Source organism: Hyaloscypha bicolor (genome assembly GCF_002865645.1).
Source record: "Hyaloscypha bicolor E unplaced genomic scaffold K444scaffold_73, whole genome shotgun sequence".
NCBI classification, from domain to species: Eukaryota; Fungi; Ascomycota; class Leotiomycetes; order Helotiales; family Hyaloscyphaceae; genus Hyaloscypha; species Hyaloscypha bicolor.
This window is the reverse complement of record NW_020194575.1, coordinates 567,448-584,747: the sequence shown is the minus strand read 5'-3', so window position 1 is coordinate 584,747 and position 17,300 is coordinate 567,448. Positions and strand designations below refer to the sequence as shown.

The following is a 17,300-nucleotide window of genomic DNA, read 5'->3' as shown; positions in this document are numbered from 1 at the left end:
TGCCACTTTCAGCACAAAGATCGACTCTTTGATTCTGATTATCTTGCACTTCCAAAAGATACTCGACGATAAGCAGTAGATCCTTTGTAGCAGCTGCTTCAAGCGGAAGGCTGGATAAGGAGCCAGATATTTTATACTGAATGTTGGCACCATTCTCGACAAGTAATTTAACCAACGCTAACTGCTTCTCAGGAGGATTCTCAGGAGATTTTTCGGGTGACAGGGTGATCGCAGTCAGCAATGCTTTTGTCAATACTCTGCCCTTGTCTTCCTTCCAAGGAAGGTCCGGTTTCTCACAATGCTTCAGCATTAATTTAAGCATTGCCGGGTCTCCAGAGCTTGCAGCTTAACGTGGATGAAGGATTAGTAATTGACCGATATTATCCGATAGTTCAATATCTTGATATAAATTCGACTAAAGAATTTCCAGATGACCAAAGCATGACTACTCACCTGCATTGATGGGGTTGTCCAACTTTCCACTCCCGCCATCCATCTTTGCACCGTTTTCAAACAGCATATTGGCAACTTCACGGTAGTCTTCCTCACTAGCGTTGTTGTGAAGGTCGATGGGTTTACCTAGTGAGCTTTGTGCTTTCTGACTCAAAACCTGTCCTCGAGATATCTCTGGCAATTTCTCCCTCGTTCTGTACTTTCCCCTGGCTACAGCTTGTAATGTGGTTCCATATTTTCCCCCCTTGGCATTGATGTTCACTGGATCTGATTTAACGGAGAGTATGGGCTTGACAACAGCTCGGCGACCAGTCCGCACTGCCGCTTGAAGAGGAAAGCCGAATTTCCCGCCAGCAATGTTCACATCTGCTTTAGGATTACAATCATTGACAAGCTCGCACACCAGTTCGGAGTTGGCTCTATATGCAGCGACCTGCAGAGCACAGCCGTAGTAGCCGCCCTTCGTATTGACATTGATCTTGTCTCTGACTCTGCCATCAGGGATTTTTGCTTTACCCCAATCGAGGAGCAATCGAATGACCTCATTCGGACCCTTCCCCCCCATGTAGATAGCAGCCTGCAATGCGGTGCCGTGGTTACGGTCAACAGAATTGATATTGATTCCTTGATCTAAAAGTATTTCCGCGACCTTGGAGTGTCCACCGAGAGCTGCAATCTGGAGCAGGCCATTGCCAGCAGCGTCCTGCATTGTAAATCCCGCAGACTCAAGCATATCTTTATCTTTCAGCTGGCGCATGTAAAAAGCGGCTTGCTCATCATCACCACGTGTGACAGCATAGCGCAGTAAAATGACTTGAGATTTGAGCGGCATTTCCAAGGGGTTTCTGATTGGTAAGAGATACGGTGTCCCGGAGGGTGGAGGGCCTGGATGTCCATTGGCGGTAGCTTTTCGGAAAGATGATTCTGTCAGCAAGGAGTTAGCAAATTCAAGAATGCACCTGGTATATTGCATCCTACATACGTTTTTTGGCCCCGGGAGTGGAGAGTCCGGAATGTTTCTTCTCTGAATGCCTCTTCGAAAATTGCCGCGCCTCACCCCTTTCCATTTTATCCTCGGTCATGGTTGTATCTTTTCCTCCATTGGAGAAACTTCCCGAAGGGCTCGCCATCGCAGCCAAATCGCATTTTCAGCGAGAGAAAAAGATGGAGAAAAGAAGGTTGGTTGTGGGGGGAGCCACGCTCAAATAGATGCATCCTGACCTCGCTGCCCCCAGCTCCTCAGCTCGGGTTGTGGCGCCTGCACGTCTTCCATTATTTTGGGGGCGAATCCACCCGTAGGACAGGCTGTTCGCCCTTGCCGTGCAGCCTCGTTTGTTCAATAATTCGGACTGGAACTTTAGGGCGGGGGACTCTGAGCCTGGTGGTTGAGCCTGGGCATTGGGGAATGGGAACTGGGGACTGTTCGAGTGTTCGCATTTCCACCGAGAGGCTGAATGCGATTGCGGGTGGGCTTGATGGTTAATTCTGCAGCGTGGGCCGAGAAGTCCCTGGTATTCTCTGCAGTCTGCAGTCTTCAGCCCAGCTTTGAAGCCAGAAATACCAAGCCTCGGAAGAAGTTCCCAAGGCGGAGAGGTGTGGGCCGTGCCGTGTTATGTGTGCCGCATAAAGATGATGCGGCTCTGATTTGACGCCAAGGTTTCTTGTTCAACTCGACACTGCGTCTGGATTTGAAATCGCGGGATTTGCGATGAATGCGTTGCCCGCGGTTGACACCAAGATCTTCTAGCTGGCGTGGGCTGGCCCGGAAGAATATACATTGAGCATTAGAGCGGCCAAATAAGCCACAGCAACGCGGATCCTTGCAGATCTCGGGGTTCTTGGTGGGAAAAGGTCGTGGGTGATTTTCGTAGGGTGGAGATGAGAGGTCGAGCGGTGTGAGGTGCAGGACCAGCTGAACCTGCGGTAAATGTGGAAGGGACGGGGCCGAAACTCAGTGATTGGACTCAAGATGCCACTTCCCCCGGAGCTGAACTTTGGGACCCCAAACCGTTCTGAGAAACTTCCCAGCCTGCTCTTGGTAGGACTCCACGATTGTTCGCATTTTATTAAGAGTCAGCCCGATCTGCATCGTACACACTGTCTCACAGTCTCGAAGTGGTTGAAGTAAACCCGCCGGAGTAACACTAACCTAACTTGTATACAAGTACCTCAGATTCCGAGGCTCAAGCACAGAATCGGATGATAATTTGCTATCGGGAGGGGTGGAGTTCCGAGTTACCGTTAAGCTTGTTGGCTTTACTGCAGTCATTAAAGATGGATGTATCTGCGAGAGGATTAAATAATCAAAGGTAACGAGAAAGTAATCCGTTCCTTCAGGGCATCCAGTCTAATTGGAAGCCAGTGTGGGGAAAAACTACTCAAGCTACTCAAGTAACTCTAGAGTAGTCTTGAGTAGAGTAGAGTAGAGTTTGAGTAGCGTAATATGGTACTTGAGTAGAGTAGGGTAGAGTACTACTCTAGAGTAACTCAAGAGTAGTCACGTGCGGGTCACGTGAATCTGGCAAATTAATATTTATTTAATTATTAATAATTACATAAGGTACTTCTCAAGCAATACTATATAAGTTGCCTTAAAATAAGATATTTATAATACTTATAAAGGCTTTATAAATTCTTTAGGCTAAGTTTTTATTACTAAGTAATTAAAAAGTTCAAGAAAATTCAAATTTATATAAGTGTCACGAGACCGGGTCTCTAGGCTTGGAAAGCAGTAAAGTGGCTCAATTCCGAAGATTCTAAACTAAGGAGAGAAGCTCTTGAGTGCGGGAGCTTTGGTGTTCTAAATACTAGCACAGCCGCATGCGTTATTGCAGTCACGTGACGCTAAACTTACTAGTAAAGCGGCAGAGCGTAACAATAAGATTAATAATAAGTATTTAATACTTAATAATTAATACTAGTATTAATTATTTGTTAAATACTAAGTATTTGAGTATTTTAAACAAGCTTTTAATTATTTATTTAATACTAACTTTTGCTTTAAAGTAGCAAAACCAATTTACTATTATTAATAGTCTTATTATAGTAGGGATTTTACTTCTATTAGTCACGTGGGTTCTGTTATATGACCTCCGGACATCCGTTTAGTCCGCAGTCCGCTTATATTACTCCTCTCTCCTTCTTAGTTCTTAGAAATCAATTAACCTTCACTCTCTAATTCTATTTCTTATACGCTATAATCCCATGCTATGGAAGCCCATTCTTCTCTATATATTACTACTTGTTTTATATCTCCATTACATTACTCTTTATAAGAGTCTCGCTTACTAGAACTACTAAGAATGCTAGTTCTTTCACATAAGGCCAATAACGACTCCCGGAAAATGTTTAAGGCGCGTTGTAAGGAAGAGTATTAATGAGAGCTAAGTAAGACAGACCTGGCGCACTGGTCTAATGTCGTACTGCAGACATTCTTTACTATTCCTGGAAATACCGTTTACTACTTTTTTGTAACCGTTTCCGAGGCCGAATCAGAAGCTGGAGCAGGAGTAGGAGCAGGAACAGTGGACCGGAGGGTCCGACTAAGATCCAACTGATTAGCGATATCAAAGATCCCAAAAGACTCGCAAGTAGTACGATATAAGACATATCTTAAAGATCTGAATTATTAACCTCTCTATTTGCACAAAGGTATAGGAAAATATTTCGAGGCGAAAACCACACGGTGATCAAGTTCCCCTTATCTAACCATTGTCGCATCAAGTCACTAGCCATCTACACTAATTATCAACCTTCCCAGATCCGTTGCAGTTCGAGCACTTGACCTACGCATTACCCGCAGGTATTAATCCAGCGCTCCACCCAAGATGTTAATGCGGGAAGAAGATGCAGAATTGGTGAGGCGTGCCTCGAGAAGATACCTACAGGGTATCGCCTCGATGTGGTTTAGGGGAAAGCTCAGGTGGAACATCAGCTTCTGGTAAATTGATGCCTGTGCCAAACGCCTCTAGATCTAAGGACGAAGATGCGCTTTGCAGAAACGCTCTTTGTGGTAGCGGCAGTGGCGGAGGGAGGGACCTATCGACAAGAGAGTGGCCTTGACCCTCTTTCAACTTCGCATTTGCCGCAGCTCTAGATTTCCTCCTCCTTCTTTCCATTAAAGATTCGTGACAGCTCATACAAAATATGCCTTGTGGGGTCCGAGCATATCGGAGATTCTCTATCTTACGTTTGCAATTCCTGCAACGAAAACAGGCTGCGCAAAATGCCTGGTCTCCTGTAAGGATAGCTAGGTCTTCAATCTTATTGCCGCATGCGCTGCATGAGTATGTGCAGTCGTTGCATATGAGCGAGCCGTCGCCGAGGAGAAGAAGGTTTGCGTCCGAATCAAGCAAAACCCCACAGGTATTGCACCGGAAGCAGTTGAGATGCCATCGGTTCCCAGCTATAATCGGTAAATAAACACTCAAAACAGTGAGATGCGACTAGACTTACCAAGTTCGAACGCTTTTCCTTCCTCCAACTGGAAAATGTCTGATAAGCTAATAGTATGGAAAATAAAATACATCAGGTTGACTCACAATTTCGCCACAACCTTTGCATGGATATACTACATCACCATCCTGCTCTTCAATATTGTTATCGAATGGAAGTTTTGCCGGAAATACCGCTGTTTCAGAGGCACGATCGTCACTGGAATCGTCTATGGGATGAGCATTAAGGGCTGGGTGCTCCACGGCTGAGGCAGCCTGGAATGTCGATCCTATTTGCTCGCTCAAAGGAGGCTGGTATTTCTCGTAATCATCTTTGAAGCTGGGTCCGGCTTCCTCGGGGCGCACTTTGGTTCTCCGGAGAGAACGTGGCGTATAGATCCTTTCCAGCATTTCCGTCCGTACTCGAAGTTCAGTGAGGATATCCTGGGCTTCGCTAAGCTCAGACTTCGATAACATCCATTGGCGGGTAAATCTTGGGAAGTTCTCTGCTTCATCCGCACGTCCATCTACAGACTCGAGAACCTTCTGCAGGCGTAACAGTTGCGTCCGACAAATAGCCAGATTCTCGATTAATGTTTCAATACCTGAGGAACTCAGGTGGGAAGAGCGAGAAGCGATGTACCCACTAGGTTTTCGCAGGAAAAGCAATTGGCCTTCAAGGGATGCTAAGACAGTGAGACTTTCGCTGGAGCCAGACGGAAGATGCTGCCACAGTTCCTCGCAATTCTCCAAGGCCTTTTCAAAGTTTTGAATCGAAAGCATGAGACGACTCTGAGGACCCTTTGTGGTACCGGTGGACTGCTGGCTATCTTGCGATAGACTGTGTGAACGCTGGGGGACAGCCGGTGATTTAAAGAGGATATCAAGGCGATTTTCAGGCTCTGAAGGTTGCAAAGGGTACTTGAGTTTCTTTTTCTCCGAGGAGGGCAAGGACTGGGCATCGATCGATTCAGCAATGAAATGATTCGGGTCAATTTCTCGTCCCTCGCTGGTAGTAATTTTCGCATCTGGTTGTCCCTTTTCGTTCATTTTGTTCGGATCGTCTCCTGCCGAGGAAGGGGGAATGCCCGATGTTATCGTTTCGACTTGCGAGGATACGACTAAACCGCTGTTCGTCGATAGCAAAGCATCGGCAGATTCGTATTTCTCCACAAACTTCTTAGGAAAGAAGCCTTTCTGCTTCACACCTGAAGTATCCATGTATTCCCCTATATACCAATCACCTTCCTCTTCCTGGGTGACTGTGATTATCTGCTCGCTGGGAAACTGAAGGGTGTCATTGAAAGGAGATATATATTCGCAAACGGCCTTGACTTTGAAAGGCAAATAAACGGGGGCTTGTATAGCAGACCCAAGTGCAGCAGTCTGTGAAGTCATCGATTTTGGCTTAGAGCTACCAGTGAGATTCGAGTTACCAGGAGCAGAGTTTTCTCCTTTTTCTGTTTGGGTATCGTCCGTGCCCTTTTTCTTCTTCCTGAAATCTTCTCCGCTGTTGTCGTTATCGTCACTGTCGTCATCGTCGTCGTCAGAGGTTTTGCCATCGTTGATACTTTCATCATCTGAAAAATCTTCCAGCGTTGGTAGTGCTGCCAGAGATATCTCTTGTTGATGCTTCCCTACATGACTAGCAAACCCTCCTTGGGATTGAGAAGGTTTTGTCAAGCAGAATGGACATATTTCATCTTCGACCTTGCAGGGAAGTAGGCGCTTTGAAACAGACATGAACTCTTCCACCTGAGACATGGCAATGTCACTACCGTGTGACTTATTGATGTGTCGCCGAAAGAGCTCCTGTGTCTCAAATATGTCTTTGCAAAGATTGCAGTGCCATTCTATATTATTGGAAAGTGATCGATTTATTGATGGAAAATCGATATATTGGAGGTTGACAATCTGTAGAATGACTAGATACAGGAGAGTGAAGTGTAAAAACAGAGGAAAAGTGTCTAAAGTAAGGGATTTATTCCCATTACCCTTCGGCGATACCGGTGATGCCGAGCCCGCTTTCTCCGATACATTATCAATCAGCTGATAAATCAAAAGTAATCAAAATGACGATATACTAGTAAGCTTGGTAAGCTCAGCGAGTGACGCATGACAAATGAGAGTGGAGAACCCTAAATTAGTGGTTGAACCTGGTGCTGGAAGGACTGGTGAGCTAGCTATGGTAGCGTACCAGTTTCAACATATATTTACACGGTGCGCCTGGAACTCATGGTAACTCCATTCTCGTCGTGATTGAAGAGTTTGCAGCCCGAGATCGCAGTTACTGAAGAGGCAGATATAGGGCTCCAGGTCGTTGAAGACATGTTTCCTTCAAGATAGTTAGCTACTAAAACTCGTAAGAGATATCATACATACTTCCAATCTGAACGGTGCCGGATCGTTGTCAAAGTATCACCACATATGTTACATTGAAACGTCGATCCATAAACATGGTCTACTGGCAAATTGGGCACTCTCCGTTGCCCATAGTCCATCCCCCGGGCTACTGAAGTAGCGAATGATGTTACTGATTCAGCACGGCGAACCCGACCAGGAGTAGGGACATGAATTGACGCATTGTCAAATATAGACGGATCTGAGAATCGAGATTCTATCGTGGTTGACTGAAAGGTCCTTGTAACGCTGATACTCGAACGGGCAGTGCCCACTATCGTTTGCTGATCCTCGACCACTTGCCGGCCTGCATCGACGATTGTGTCTCCAGTGCTTGAATTGCCATCGTCCTCCGCGTAGAACTCTCCCATTTCGGGAGCAGAGGCAAGCTTCATCCGCAGTCGCTCCCGTCGTTGCCAATTAGCTTCTCCTAATCTTTTGGCGATACCAGCGTCCAAAGATGGGAAACGATCCCTGATTATCAAGACAAAAGGCTTGGCGGGTTCGGAGACAGTTGAGAATTCATCGATGAGTGATGTGTTAACGTCCTCGATGAATGCATGGTCTGTGGCGGGGTGATCGAGAGAAGGTGATAGATCGGCTAAACTTTCCATATACGTACTTAAATCCTCAATGATGTCTTCAAAGACGTATTCGCTCATATATGATTCAAGGTCTGAATCTGAATCCGATTCCGAACCGTCTTCAAGGTTGAAGCTATCAAAAACAGAATATTGTGATTTCATGTCTGAGATCGAAGCTTTCGCGACCTGCTCTACCTTGCCGGTGATCATTTGGAGCTCGGTAAACTTGGTGAAGACAGAAGACCAGTCAAATTCGGGCATGATTTCCGGTACTAAGGCAAGGCACAGAGATCAGTCATTGAAATACATCACGGAGATCTGTGTCGGTCGATACCTTGTAATCAGCGATATATTGACATACCTTTAGAGACGGTTTTAACCCATTGAACCATCAGGCTTAAGACTGTTGCCTTAAGATTTTTAGAGCAGGCTAAAACGTGGTCTAGGTCCCCGGTGCGCGTCGAAAAGCCTTCATTCCACATGTAGAACTTCCGGAACTCCTCCCTGAGACTTCCGTATGATTCTGAATCATAATGAACTGAATCAGCAGTAAGAACTTGCAAAAGTGTGGAGAAGGCTGAGATGGAAGCTTCAAAGAGGTAGCAGGCAGGTCCAATTTCTTGGTCTCCTTCAAGCAAAATTCCTCGCTGCCAAAGAGCGACCTCCACGTCGTGGTCCATCATCGCCTCCGGTGACTTTTTCAAAGCTGTAGGCCGATTAGTAGACCGTGTGCTTTCTTCCACTAAGGAGTTGAGTAGATATGGCTTTCAGATTGGTGTACAGATGTGACGAAGGTCTCCCAGCTAGAGAAGGCTGGGGCAAGACACGTAGAAGGCTAGCAGGCGGTGTCTGTGAGCAACGTGTATGGCACCTCCTCAGGGGCCAGTTTGCCTGGGACACGGTTCATGAATATCAAGGTCTGGAGGCTTTGATGCTTAAGCATGCTCAGGTGTCTCGATGTGAGTGAGACTGAGACTATACTGCTGACTAAACGAGGCGTTATACGCTTTACTGCAAGAGGGGGGTGCGCCTTCGCTCCTGGAGTTGTCTCTGTGGTTCCTCCTCTATAGTATTCTTAGCTCCATATGGTTTGCCGAGTTCTTGTCTTCAATTGTGCCTCGGTGTTTATCGTAACATAATGCTTCCCGGCCGTTCAATTGCAGTATATTTACTTGTTCTACTCTCCAACGTTCATAGTTTGCTCTCCGAGTCCGTTGCGGACTTTGACTGAATCAAAACTCTGCAAGGAAATCTCTCCCTTCAAATTCCCTGAAATCGAATTCATGGTATGGGAGTATTGATGTCTAATACCGAAACTGGCTTTCGTTGACTATCATCTTGGCTATGAATTCCAAAGTCACCCAAATGCCTCCACTGTATGGTAGAAATCTATGCAATTTACTGAGTTCAGTGTTGCGTTCCTCGCGTCACAGAGCAACATATTTGAGGACAACCTACCAGGTAGTGACTTTTACTAGGGATCGATGAATAGTATATGTGCTGCGACTGGAGGGGCTTTAGCCGCGGGGATAGACTACGGTGGGAACTGCCACCGGGTCATCTAGGCTCGTCGGCTAGAGCTATCAGTTTCGTTGATTCCTAATCTGATCTTCACTGACAACGCGGCGTCTGCTGTCGTTGGTAAGAAAGGGGTTCTCGGTCACTTTAACGGAACAACGACGAACGTCGTTCCAATCCTTACCACGCCCATAGTTCTGAAGATGAAGTGTAATTAGCCGTTTGCCAAACCAGCGTTCGTTACTGCATTTTCGTTGCTCGCATTATCGGTCGTGTGGATTGTGCTTGGGGAAGCCGATCGAGAGGTTGAAGGTCCATTTATAGCAAGGTATTCCTGGACGGATCTTCACTGCTTTTCTGTTCCCAGAGCCAAACGCTTTTATGCTCAAAAGCAAAAAAACGGAGTGAGCGGATGGGTGCTGAGGTGGTTGATCTTTCGAACGATGCTGAGAAACATGCTGGCGTTCTGGAACCTAGGGTGAGCTTACCAAGTTACCAACGAAAGTTGCCCCAATGTCACGGAAAATGAACTGGTTAATGGGGGAAAAGGCGATGCAGATAATGGTGATGTTGTGAGTGCTAATGGTAGAGAGCAGGGGCAGAGGCTTAATATTCCAAGAAAACTCTGTGCCACTAAACGCGAGAATATCTCAGGGTTTGAGTGGCTCATCTGGAGGGGATCGTTAGCTCTTGTGAGCCTTTTCAGCATCAAACCCGACTCTCTTTTTTAGCATTCAGAGAATGGAAGCCGGAAGAAGTGCTGATATGCTGAGCAATATCCATACCTGTTTCAGCTACAACGCAGACTCGCTTCTCGCTCTCAGAAATCTCAGGCAAAGACTCAAAGCATATATATTCTCTTCTTGGATCACCGCTGCAGGCTTTCATCAAAGTATGGCCGCTGGAGAAGAGCTGATGGTTCTGCAATGCAATTAACCCATTCCTGTAAACCTCCAAAAACAAGCTGTGTAGTTCCAAGTCCAGAATTGACAGGTTATTAAACCCCGTTTCTGAACCAGAGATCTCTTTTCAATGTCTCGACTGTCTTTCCCTTAACGTCAGAATTGGGGGCACTAAGCATTGCAGATTTCACTGACTCTCAAAGTGCAAATCCTTACATCGTTTCATCACACTAGTCGGAACCCACTTCTCGAACGTGATGTCCCAAAGAGATACGTCCTAGTGATGGTCCAGCTCTTTTCAAGAAGACGACGAGAAATTAATGTCCCCCTTTCTCTAAGCCCTGATGTTTGAAAATGCCAGAATTTCTGCCACAAGTAGTTACAAACTAATTATTTTAGCAAAAATCACTAGAGTATGTCAAGTCCAACCATTATCATCAAAAAGCAGGTAATCTTCAAGGGAGAGAATGCCTGTATATGGGTAATTAATAATTATAAGGGTTTCTATAAATTAACTGGTCTTCCACGGATTCGCTATTGTCTAAAGTTCAATCCCATTGCATGTGAAAATACAATATAAGCTCAGTTTGTACAGTAACCGACGTAGAACACGCTGCGGCAGTTCCTAGCTTAAGGTCAAAGTTTGCGGACAATACAGAAATTACAAATAACTACTGCTCTGTGGAACTACGGTAGTTCTCTATTGCCTTCTGTCTTCTCATACTGGTGGAATTCTTGCTGTGGTGTAGTGACAAGATGAAGCCCGGGTGGTGCGTGGCACACCTACCATCTAGGCCACTTGGCATTTTCAATGAAAAGCCACCTTCTCGACGCCTCATGAATGTCCATTGGAGGTTCACAAAACATTTGCTCTCTCTCTCTATCCTAATGGGGTAGTGGCGCATAAAGATCATGTAGCAGCTATTTCTGTGTTACAACGGACCCTCAATGGCTCTTCAACCAGCAATTTCTTCAACCAGCAATTTTCGTTTGCTAAAAATTACGCCCCAAAAACAGAACTAACTCTTCTCTTCGATCACTGATCTGCCTTGAATCGGAATGGCTTTCATTATACAAAAGCTTGCAGAGGAAGCCGTGAAAAAGATGCTCGAAACGGGATCAGAGGAAGTGTAGTCCGCGCTCCAGCGAAGACAAAACTCCAAGACAGTAGCCAAAGCGGAAAGCAAAGAGCCTGCGCTGATTGTCACCGCTCGCTGCAGGAAGCTTCAAGAAAGCCAACCTCGAAGTTCGCGATACCCAAGCTCAGCGAACGGCATTATCAGAGTCTGTAGCAAGTGGCTAGTTTGACTCTGTTAAGACCCTTTTGTCCCATGGAGCGAACATTCATACTGTTGACAAGGATGGGTGCTGTACACGGCGCTCCATTGGGCCGCAGATGGTAAAAGAACTGGCTCATAAAGCCACTGTTGGGTGGAGGAGCAAGGTTACTGGCAAGGATAAGCAGGGCCGCACCGCGCTGCATATTGCTGCCATTCTTGGCAACGCGCCGATGGTGAGTGATTTGTTATGATATGGATCCGCTCCTCGGAACGCGATATTCTTCGTCGAACACCTCGTCATTACGCTGCAGCTCGATCTCGACGACGGTGCGAAGCTGTTGATGGCCAGTGGCGCAGACATCGAAACTATTGATGATGATGGGGATACGCCGCTTCATCTTGCCACCTGTAACCCCAGAGTAGCGGGTAAGAGTGTGCACATCGTCAAGTTGCTCGTCGGTCACCAGGCCAACATCACAGTTCTGAATAGAAAAGGTCGGACCCCTGCCTACAATGCATTCGCGAAGTGCCGAATTGGGTCATCTTATTACTCCGCTGTACTTTGCGTCCTGCTTCGTGCGGGTGGGGGTGCCGGATGACGACAAAGAGTTTAATAATGCTGAGAAAGTATTGACGAAAATTGCGTCTCGGGCAACGGCTATGATGAATCTATGAACCATGACGATTATGAAGCTCCTCATAACCAGATGCACGTACCTCGACAACAGAGATGCGAAGGTCAAAACTGCTCTGCATTGGGTTGTACATGGTGGTTGTGTTGATGTTCAGGAGCTGCTCAGGAATGGAGCGAGTGTGAAGGTGAGGAATAAGAAAAGACGGATGCCATTGCCTGCTGCGGTTATGGGAGATATGATTGATGATATGAAGAAAAAGGAAGCAATTGTGAAGATGCTGTTGAAGTATGGGGTGGACCCTAAGACGAAGGATGGGAAGGGCAAAGCACTTTTGCAAAGGATGTCATTGGGAGGCCTGGGTGGGATTGGGAGAGTGTTTGCGGAAGCCAAAGGCTAGGGCTTAATTTCCTCGGCACGCTCTGTTCCATCATTTCATTTGGATGTTGAAATTGAGGATACAGACCCACTTGGGCGTAAAGCAATCTTCTCAGTCAGGCGATGATAATACATGATATTCAATGTGCTCCCATTACGGCTTGGGGAGATTGTGCGTTACGCCACCGTATGCTTCGAGTGAGCCACAGGCCAAGTTCAGGGGAACAATCACACATGTGCCTCTAATGTTCCAAGATGATCCCAAGCGCCTGAGTTCAAGTAAAGTGCAGAGATTTCCATTCAGCTCCCTCGAACCTGCTCGTGGTATATCCATCATGCTCCTATGCCGAATCACCAAACCTTTATCCATCCCATGCATCCAACAACAATGATATGAAACTTAAAACTTTTCCACAATTCGAACATGACCACAGCCCCATTTCGCCATCTACCTCCTCGAATCCTCACTATTCCCACTTTTCAGCATTCTCGCGGGTATCACTTTTCGTGTCCCAGTCCCACTCAGCGCCAATCGCCTTCCAATGTTCCCAAAACAAACACAGCTACAAAACAACACGCTCAATATCCAAACAGCGCCCTCGATACTCTCTCTCCCCACCCATTCCCCTGCCCAATTCCCGCCTTTCCCCAAATAGGGATATTTCGAAGTTGAGTTCCCTGAGGAGGCTGGAGAGGGCATCATATCTGGATTCGAGACGAGCAGGAGAGCCGTGCCTGTGGCGCCAACGGCGGTGGAGAGGATGAATCCTGGTTTGGAGCGGTCGATTAGGTACCAGAGGGCTGGGTTCACAAGCGCGAGTGTCAAAGAGGCTTGTAGGGTTGAAGTCCAAGGGAGTTTTCTCTGCACAGCACATTAGCACCACCATCACAAGAGATAAAACAAGAGCGTAAAGGGGGACATACAATGGCATAAGCAATCCCCACAAAAGCCCCCACGCTCCTCACAACCGGCGTCCAATCCGCGCCCCAAATTCCCCCTTCGCTCTCCTCTTCTTCCTCCTTTTTCTTCTCAAAAACCGACGTATCCAGTTGCGGGACCGCAAACAGGGTGTCAACCCACGGTAACAAACTCCCCAACGCCACGCCCGCAATTCCCCAGAACAGTAAATATCCAGCGTCGTCTCTAGGCTTGATAATCCCTTCCACCTGGAACGGAGCAAGTCGTCTGTCGTCGTGGAGATGGCGGACTAGTAAGCCGTAGCCCATGCCCATTCCGAAGAGCAGTACTCCTCGCAACCCTAATTTCCAGCCGAGTTCGAGGGTGGTGGGTTTGTGTACTGGTGGTAAGGTTGAAAGTCGACGGCGGATAGGGGCAGAGGTAGGTGGAGAAGAGGGGGTCGACGGGAGGTCGGATTGTAGGTCGCTTTGGTAGCCGGTTTGCGAGTAGATTCCTAGGAGGGTGCTGGAGGTGAGGTTTAGGATCGAGTGCGTGCGGGAGGGCGTGTCGTCTATTGCGGCGGGTGAAAGGAGAGGCGAGGGAGGGGATTGGGGGGTTAAGGTTTCGTAGGGACGCCGGGGTTTGGGGCGGAGGATCTTGGAGGAGGACATTTCGAGGTTTGCAGGAGGCGCCGGCTTCTCCGGACGAGAGAGTTCGTGGAGGATTACTGGCGACAAGGTGACAGTTTGGATAGGAATTGGGTCGCGTTTGGTAAGGCAGATGGAGGTGGGACGTCTACTGCTCTGCTCTCGTGAGTTTGTCGTTTATATGCGCGCCAATGCAAGATTCAACAAAATCCGGGCTTCGTATTCGCAAGGGGACTAGGACTCGGTTTCGTCTGCAATTCGGCGTGAAAGAGCGTCGTGAAGAGTACAACGAGAAGAGAAGAGGATCCCGTGAAGAAGAGAAGGAAAAGCTCGCACAATTCAGCTGCTGTGCTCGTACGAGGACAGCCCAGCCATTCGTTGGGTTGGTGGTGTTGTGAAGCGCGTGTTGCGGTCATCTGCGCTTCACATGTTTCTGCCAAGCCCCTGTCCGTCGGCGCGGATGCGAGGCGATCGCCGACGCGCGAGCCGGAAAGAGCTTAGCCTACCCCGCTTAGAGCTGCCCCTGGCAGTGTGGGCGTTTCGAGACTTCACTTCTCGAACTGCTCTTCCTTCTTGCTTCACTCTCAAGATGAAAAACTTCAGCATTCAGATATCTTATTGTGGTGTGCTCGAGTAGAACATGAACGTTAGTTGCAATTGGTTTCTCAGCCCCAACGCAAGTATCAACACACTTTCCTGCTGACCAGTGACGACATCGCCAGGGGGAACTCGATTCGAGGAGCGTGAAAAGCATGTGAAGCTGCACGAAGCAAGCCAAGTCTCCCAACTCCAATCACCACTTCTCGATAGGATAAATTAGATCGTCTCTCCACTTTCCAGTAGCGATTTCTTGATGGATGCAACCTTCAATCCCCCTAGCTCTCGTCTCTCGTGCCAATCACGTGTCGAAGTCATCATGTGATGCAACGTCAACAGGAGTTGTTCCATTCTCTGCCTCTACTGCCCTCCGCTTTTGGGATTATGATTACAATTACGGCTTGATGCCCTACTCAGACGCTATGCTTCATGTAGGAGCTTATGTTTCCATCTCTAGCCAGCTGAGCGGAAACAACGGCTTCAATCACGACCCTTCTCGAGAAGGGGCATGGTATGCGTCCTCCTGCCCCCCAGCGTCCATCCACTTCCGCCAATTATGCTTCACGCGTCTTCAGCCACTCGGAAACCTTCACGTCAATTTCCGCTCTCGTTGTCACAAACAGTTCCCTCTCCTCCCAGCTCCCAATCCATCCATCGAATATACCATCCACCATCTCAGTTATAACCACCGTCCGATCATCTAGCTGAAAGTGCGAGATCTCATCTGTTCCACAAAGTTTGATTGTAACCCAATCATTCGGTATGCCGTTCTTGCCCGCCTGGTTGCCTCTCATGCTTTCTTGAGTCGGAGCCGAGTGGTTGGTGGTTTGGATGCTGGTGCCAAAATTGGAGGGGCTATGATGGGAGAAGACTCGTTCGATGATCCGGATTGGACATATTAATAGGACGAAAAATAATGCGGAGATCACACGCGCGAAGCTGAGGGCGAGGAGTATGAAGATCTTCCAGACGAGAGAGATGAGGTGAGAGACGATAGTGAGGAAGATGGCTCGGAGGGCGAGGCGAGGCAAACTCAGCCAGAGCAAGGCGATCATGGTTATTGTATCCATTGCTTTGGGTACAATGTCAGTTCATTGTTTCAGCAAGGTCTGGAAGATTGAACCGCACCGAGTGGTCGGAACAATGGTTCGAGGGAAGGAGACTCGATCTATTCGTTTGATCGTACGAATGCGATTCCCTTTGTGACGGGCAACTATCTGAAAAGAGTGAACGCGAACTCAATCGCTAGAAATGTTCCGAAAAGTTCTGGGACATCGATTCACACACCAGTACAGCTGGTCATTAAAGAACTGCAATTCGAATCTCAGCAATGTACCAAAGAGTTTGGGGAGAATAATCTGCTAGCAGTCAAAATTGTTCGGCACAGCTGTGGAACGCGAGAGTCTCGTTATTAGTCGTTCAATATCCCAAACAGGAAATCTTGTTGGTTTCCAAGAGCATGCAATTTCTTTCCTTTTTCGAAGGTCCCAAGTTCCTGGGTACAATGTCCCAGCAAATTGGTTCTGGTCACTGACTTTAGTGAAGCCAATAATGTCGTTCGATGCGTTCGAGTGAATCTGCATAAAAAACGTGGAGCGAGCGTGGCCAGGCAACGTGTCGATTTCGTGGCAACGCCATACTCGGGAGTGAATGCAAGTCATTCTCGCTCCCGTTGGATCTATTTCAAGGATACGGGACTCTTGTTGGGTGTAAAGTGGCTATAATTTCATTGTTGCATTACTACTAGGAATATTCCGATTACAACGTAGGTTTTCAGGAGTCGTGGTCACGTGACCCTGATCCAGCTGTCCGCGACAGCATTACCTTCTAACTTAATAAGCAAGATGCAGTATAATCTGACACAAATTCTTTCACCTTCGCAATAGTCCCTGACATCAAACAATTCTGTGCTCGCAAAATGGGCTAGGGGCTCGACCACAATATTCCTCTTTTTTATCTCTTTTTTTTTTACAAATGCAATTCTGCTTCTGAGAAGCAAATGGTTCTACCAGGCCTAGATGTGGCCCTTGGACATGCTGCCTATGATTTTGTAAAGCTCCTAGTATATAATTTTGGCTATTAAGCCACTACTTTGTGTTAAGCATTGCAACCTTTCGGACGCTTAATAACCTGCACCGTCTTACCTTAGTTTTACTTATTCAGCTTGGCTCTCTGATAAAAAAAATCCGTTTCAGTGCACCTGCTGTCAAAAAAAGTAATTGTTAAGATCTGCTTAAAGGTATCCTCCACTGCCTTCGTCGTGTTTTGACGTGCATTTTGGTCCTGCAGTGTTTGACATCCAGACTCGGCACAGGTTATGCTTTCATGGGAGAATTTTGCAGTCGTATAGATTGTGGTGAGACAAGCAATGCGGAAGAAAATTGTAGTTTCTTAGGAAAGAGCCAGTGCATCAGCTCGGTTCATTTGTAGTACTATCCTAGCCAGGATCGGGCAAACGATCATTCTTTCTCTTCTCAAATATGTTACAATATCATCTTCAGCTCCCCTGCTTTCAATAGATCATAATTTTGGTTTTACATTCTTACCTCCTTAGTTACTACTGCCATACAAAGTATAT

General features: G+C 47.1%; 6 protein-coding genes across 6 annotated transcripts; 1 reads left to right on the top strand and 5 right to left on the bottom strand.

The window, feature by feature from the left end:
• Window positions 1-112: 112 nt before the first annotated feature.
• K444DRAFT_589556 (ankyrin) lies at window positions 113-1,162 on the bottom strand (the record flags this gene model as incomplete). Its single annotated transcript, XM_024878115.1, has 2 exons — window positions 113-345; window positions 454-1,162. Coding segments are annotated over 2 exons (942 nt in total), but the record flags the coding sequence as incomplete, so codon positions are not given.
• Window positions 1,163-6,056: 4,894 nt separating this feature from the next.
• Window positions 6,057-6,530, bottom strand: K444DRAFT_589553 (uncharacterized protein; the record flags this gene model as incomplete). The annotated part of the gene is made up of 1 exon (XM_024878114.1): window positions 6,057-6,530. A coding segment is annotated over exon 1 (228 nt), but the record flags the coding sequence as incomplete, so codon positions are not given.
• A 643-nt stretch (window positions 6,531-7,173) lies between these two features.
• On the bottom strand, window positions 7,174-8,550 carry K444DRAFT_722720 (uncharacterized protein; the record flags this gene model as incomplete). Its single annotated transcript, XM_024888563.1, has 3 exons — window positions 7,174-7,221; window positions 7,265-8,142; window positions 8,232-8,550. The coding sequence occupies 3 exons, from the start codon at window positions 8,548-8,550 to the stop codon at window positions 7,174-7,176; spliced, it is 1,245 nt and encodes a 414-aa protein (XP_024736784.1).
• A 3,523-nt stretch (window positions 8,551-12,073) lies between these two features.
• K444DRAFT_401978 (uncharacterized protein) lies at window positions 12,074-12,815 on the top strand. The gene has a single exon (XM_024872532.1). The coding sequence runs from the start codon at window positions 12,249-12,251 to the stop codon at window positions 12,600-12,602; it is 354 nt and encodes a 117-aa protein (XP_024736783.1). The 5' UTR covers window positions 12,074-12,248; the 3' UTR covers window positions 12,603-12,815.
• Window positions 12,816-13,028: 213 nt separating this feature from the next.
• Window positions 13,029-14,149, bottom strand: K444DRAFT_629743 (uncharacterized protein; the record flags this gene model as incomplete). Its single annotated transcript, XM_024883103.1, has 2 exons — window positions 13,029-13,442; window positions 13,505-14,149. 2 exons carry the CDS (start codon window positions 14,147-14,149, stop codon window positions 13,029-13,031), a joined length of 1,059 nt encoding a protein of 352 aa, XP_024736782.1.
• A 928-nt stretch (window positions 14,150-15,077) lies between these two features.
• On the bottom strand, window positions 15,078-15,937 carry K444DRAFT_402002 (uncharacterized protein). Its single transcript, XM_024872533.1, has one exon. The coding sequence runs from the start codon at window positions 15,790-15,792 to the stop codon at window positions 15,277-15,279; it is 516 nt and encodes a 171-aa protein (XP_024736781.1). The 5' UTR covers window positions 15,793-15,937; the 3' UTR covers window positions 15,078-15,276.
• Between the last annotated feature and the right edge of the window lie 1,363 nt (window positions 15,938-17,300).

What these genes read in the sequence shown, in the direction of transcription:
- K444DRAFT_402002 (XM_024872533.1), bottom strand. Translation starts at nt 15,792, where the DNA reads ATGGATACAATAACCATGATCGCCTTGCTCTGGCTGAGTTTGCCTCGC.
- K444DRAFT_401978 (XM_024872532.1), top strand. Translation starts at nt 12,249, where the DNA reads ATGACGATTATGAAGCTCCTCATAACCAGATGCACGTACCTCGACAAC.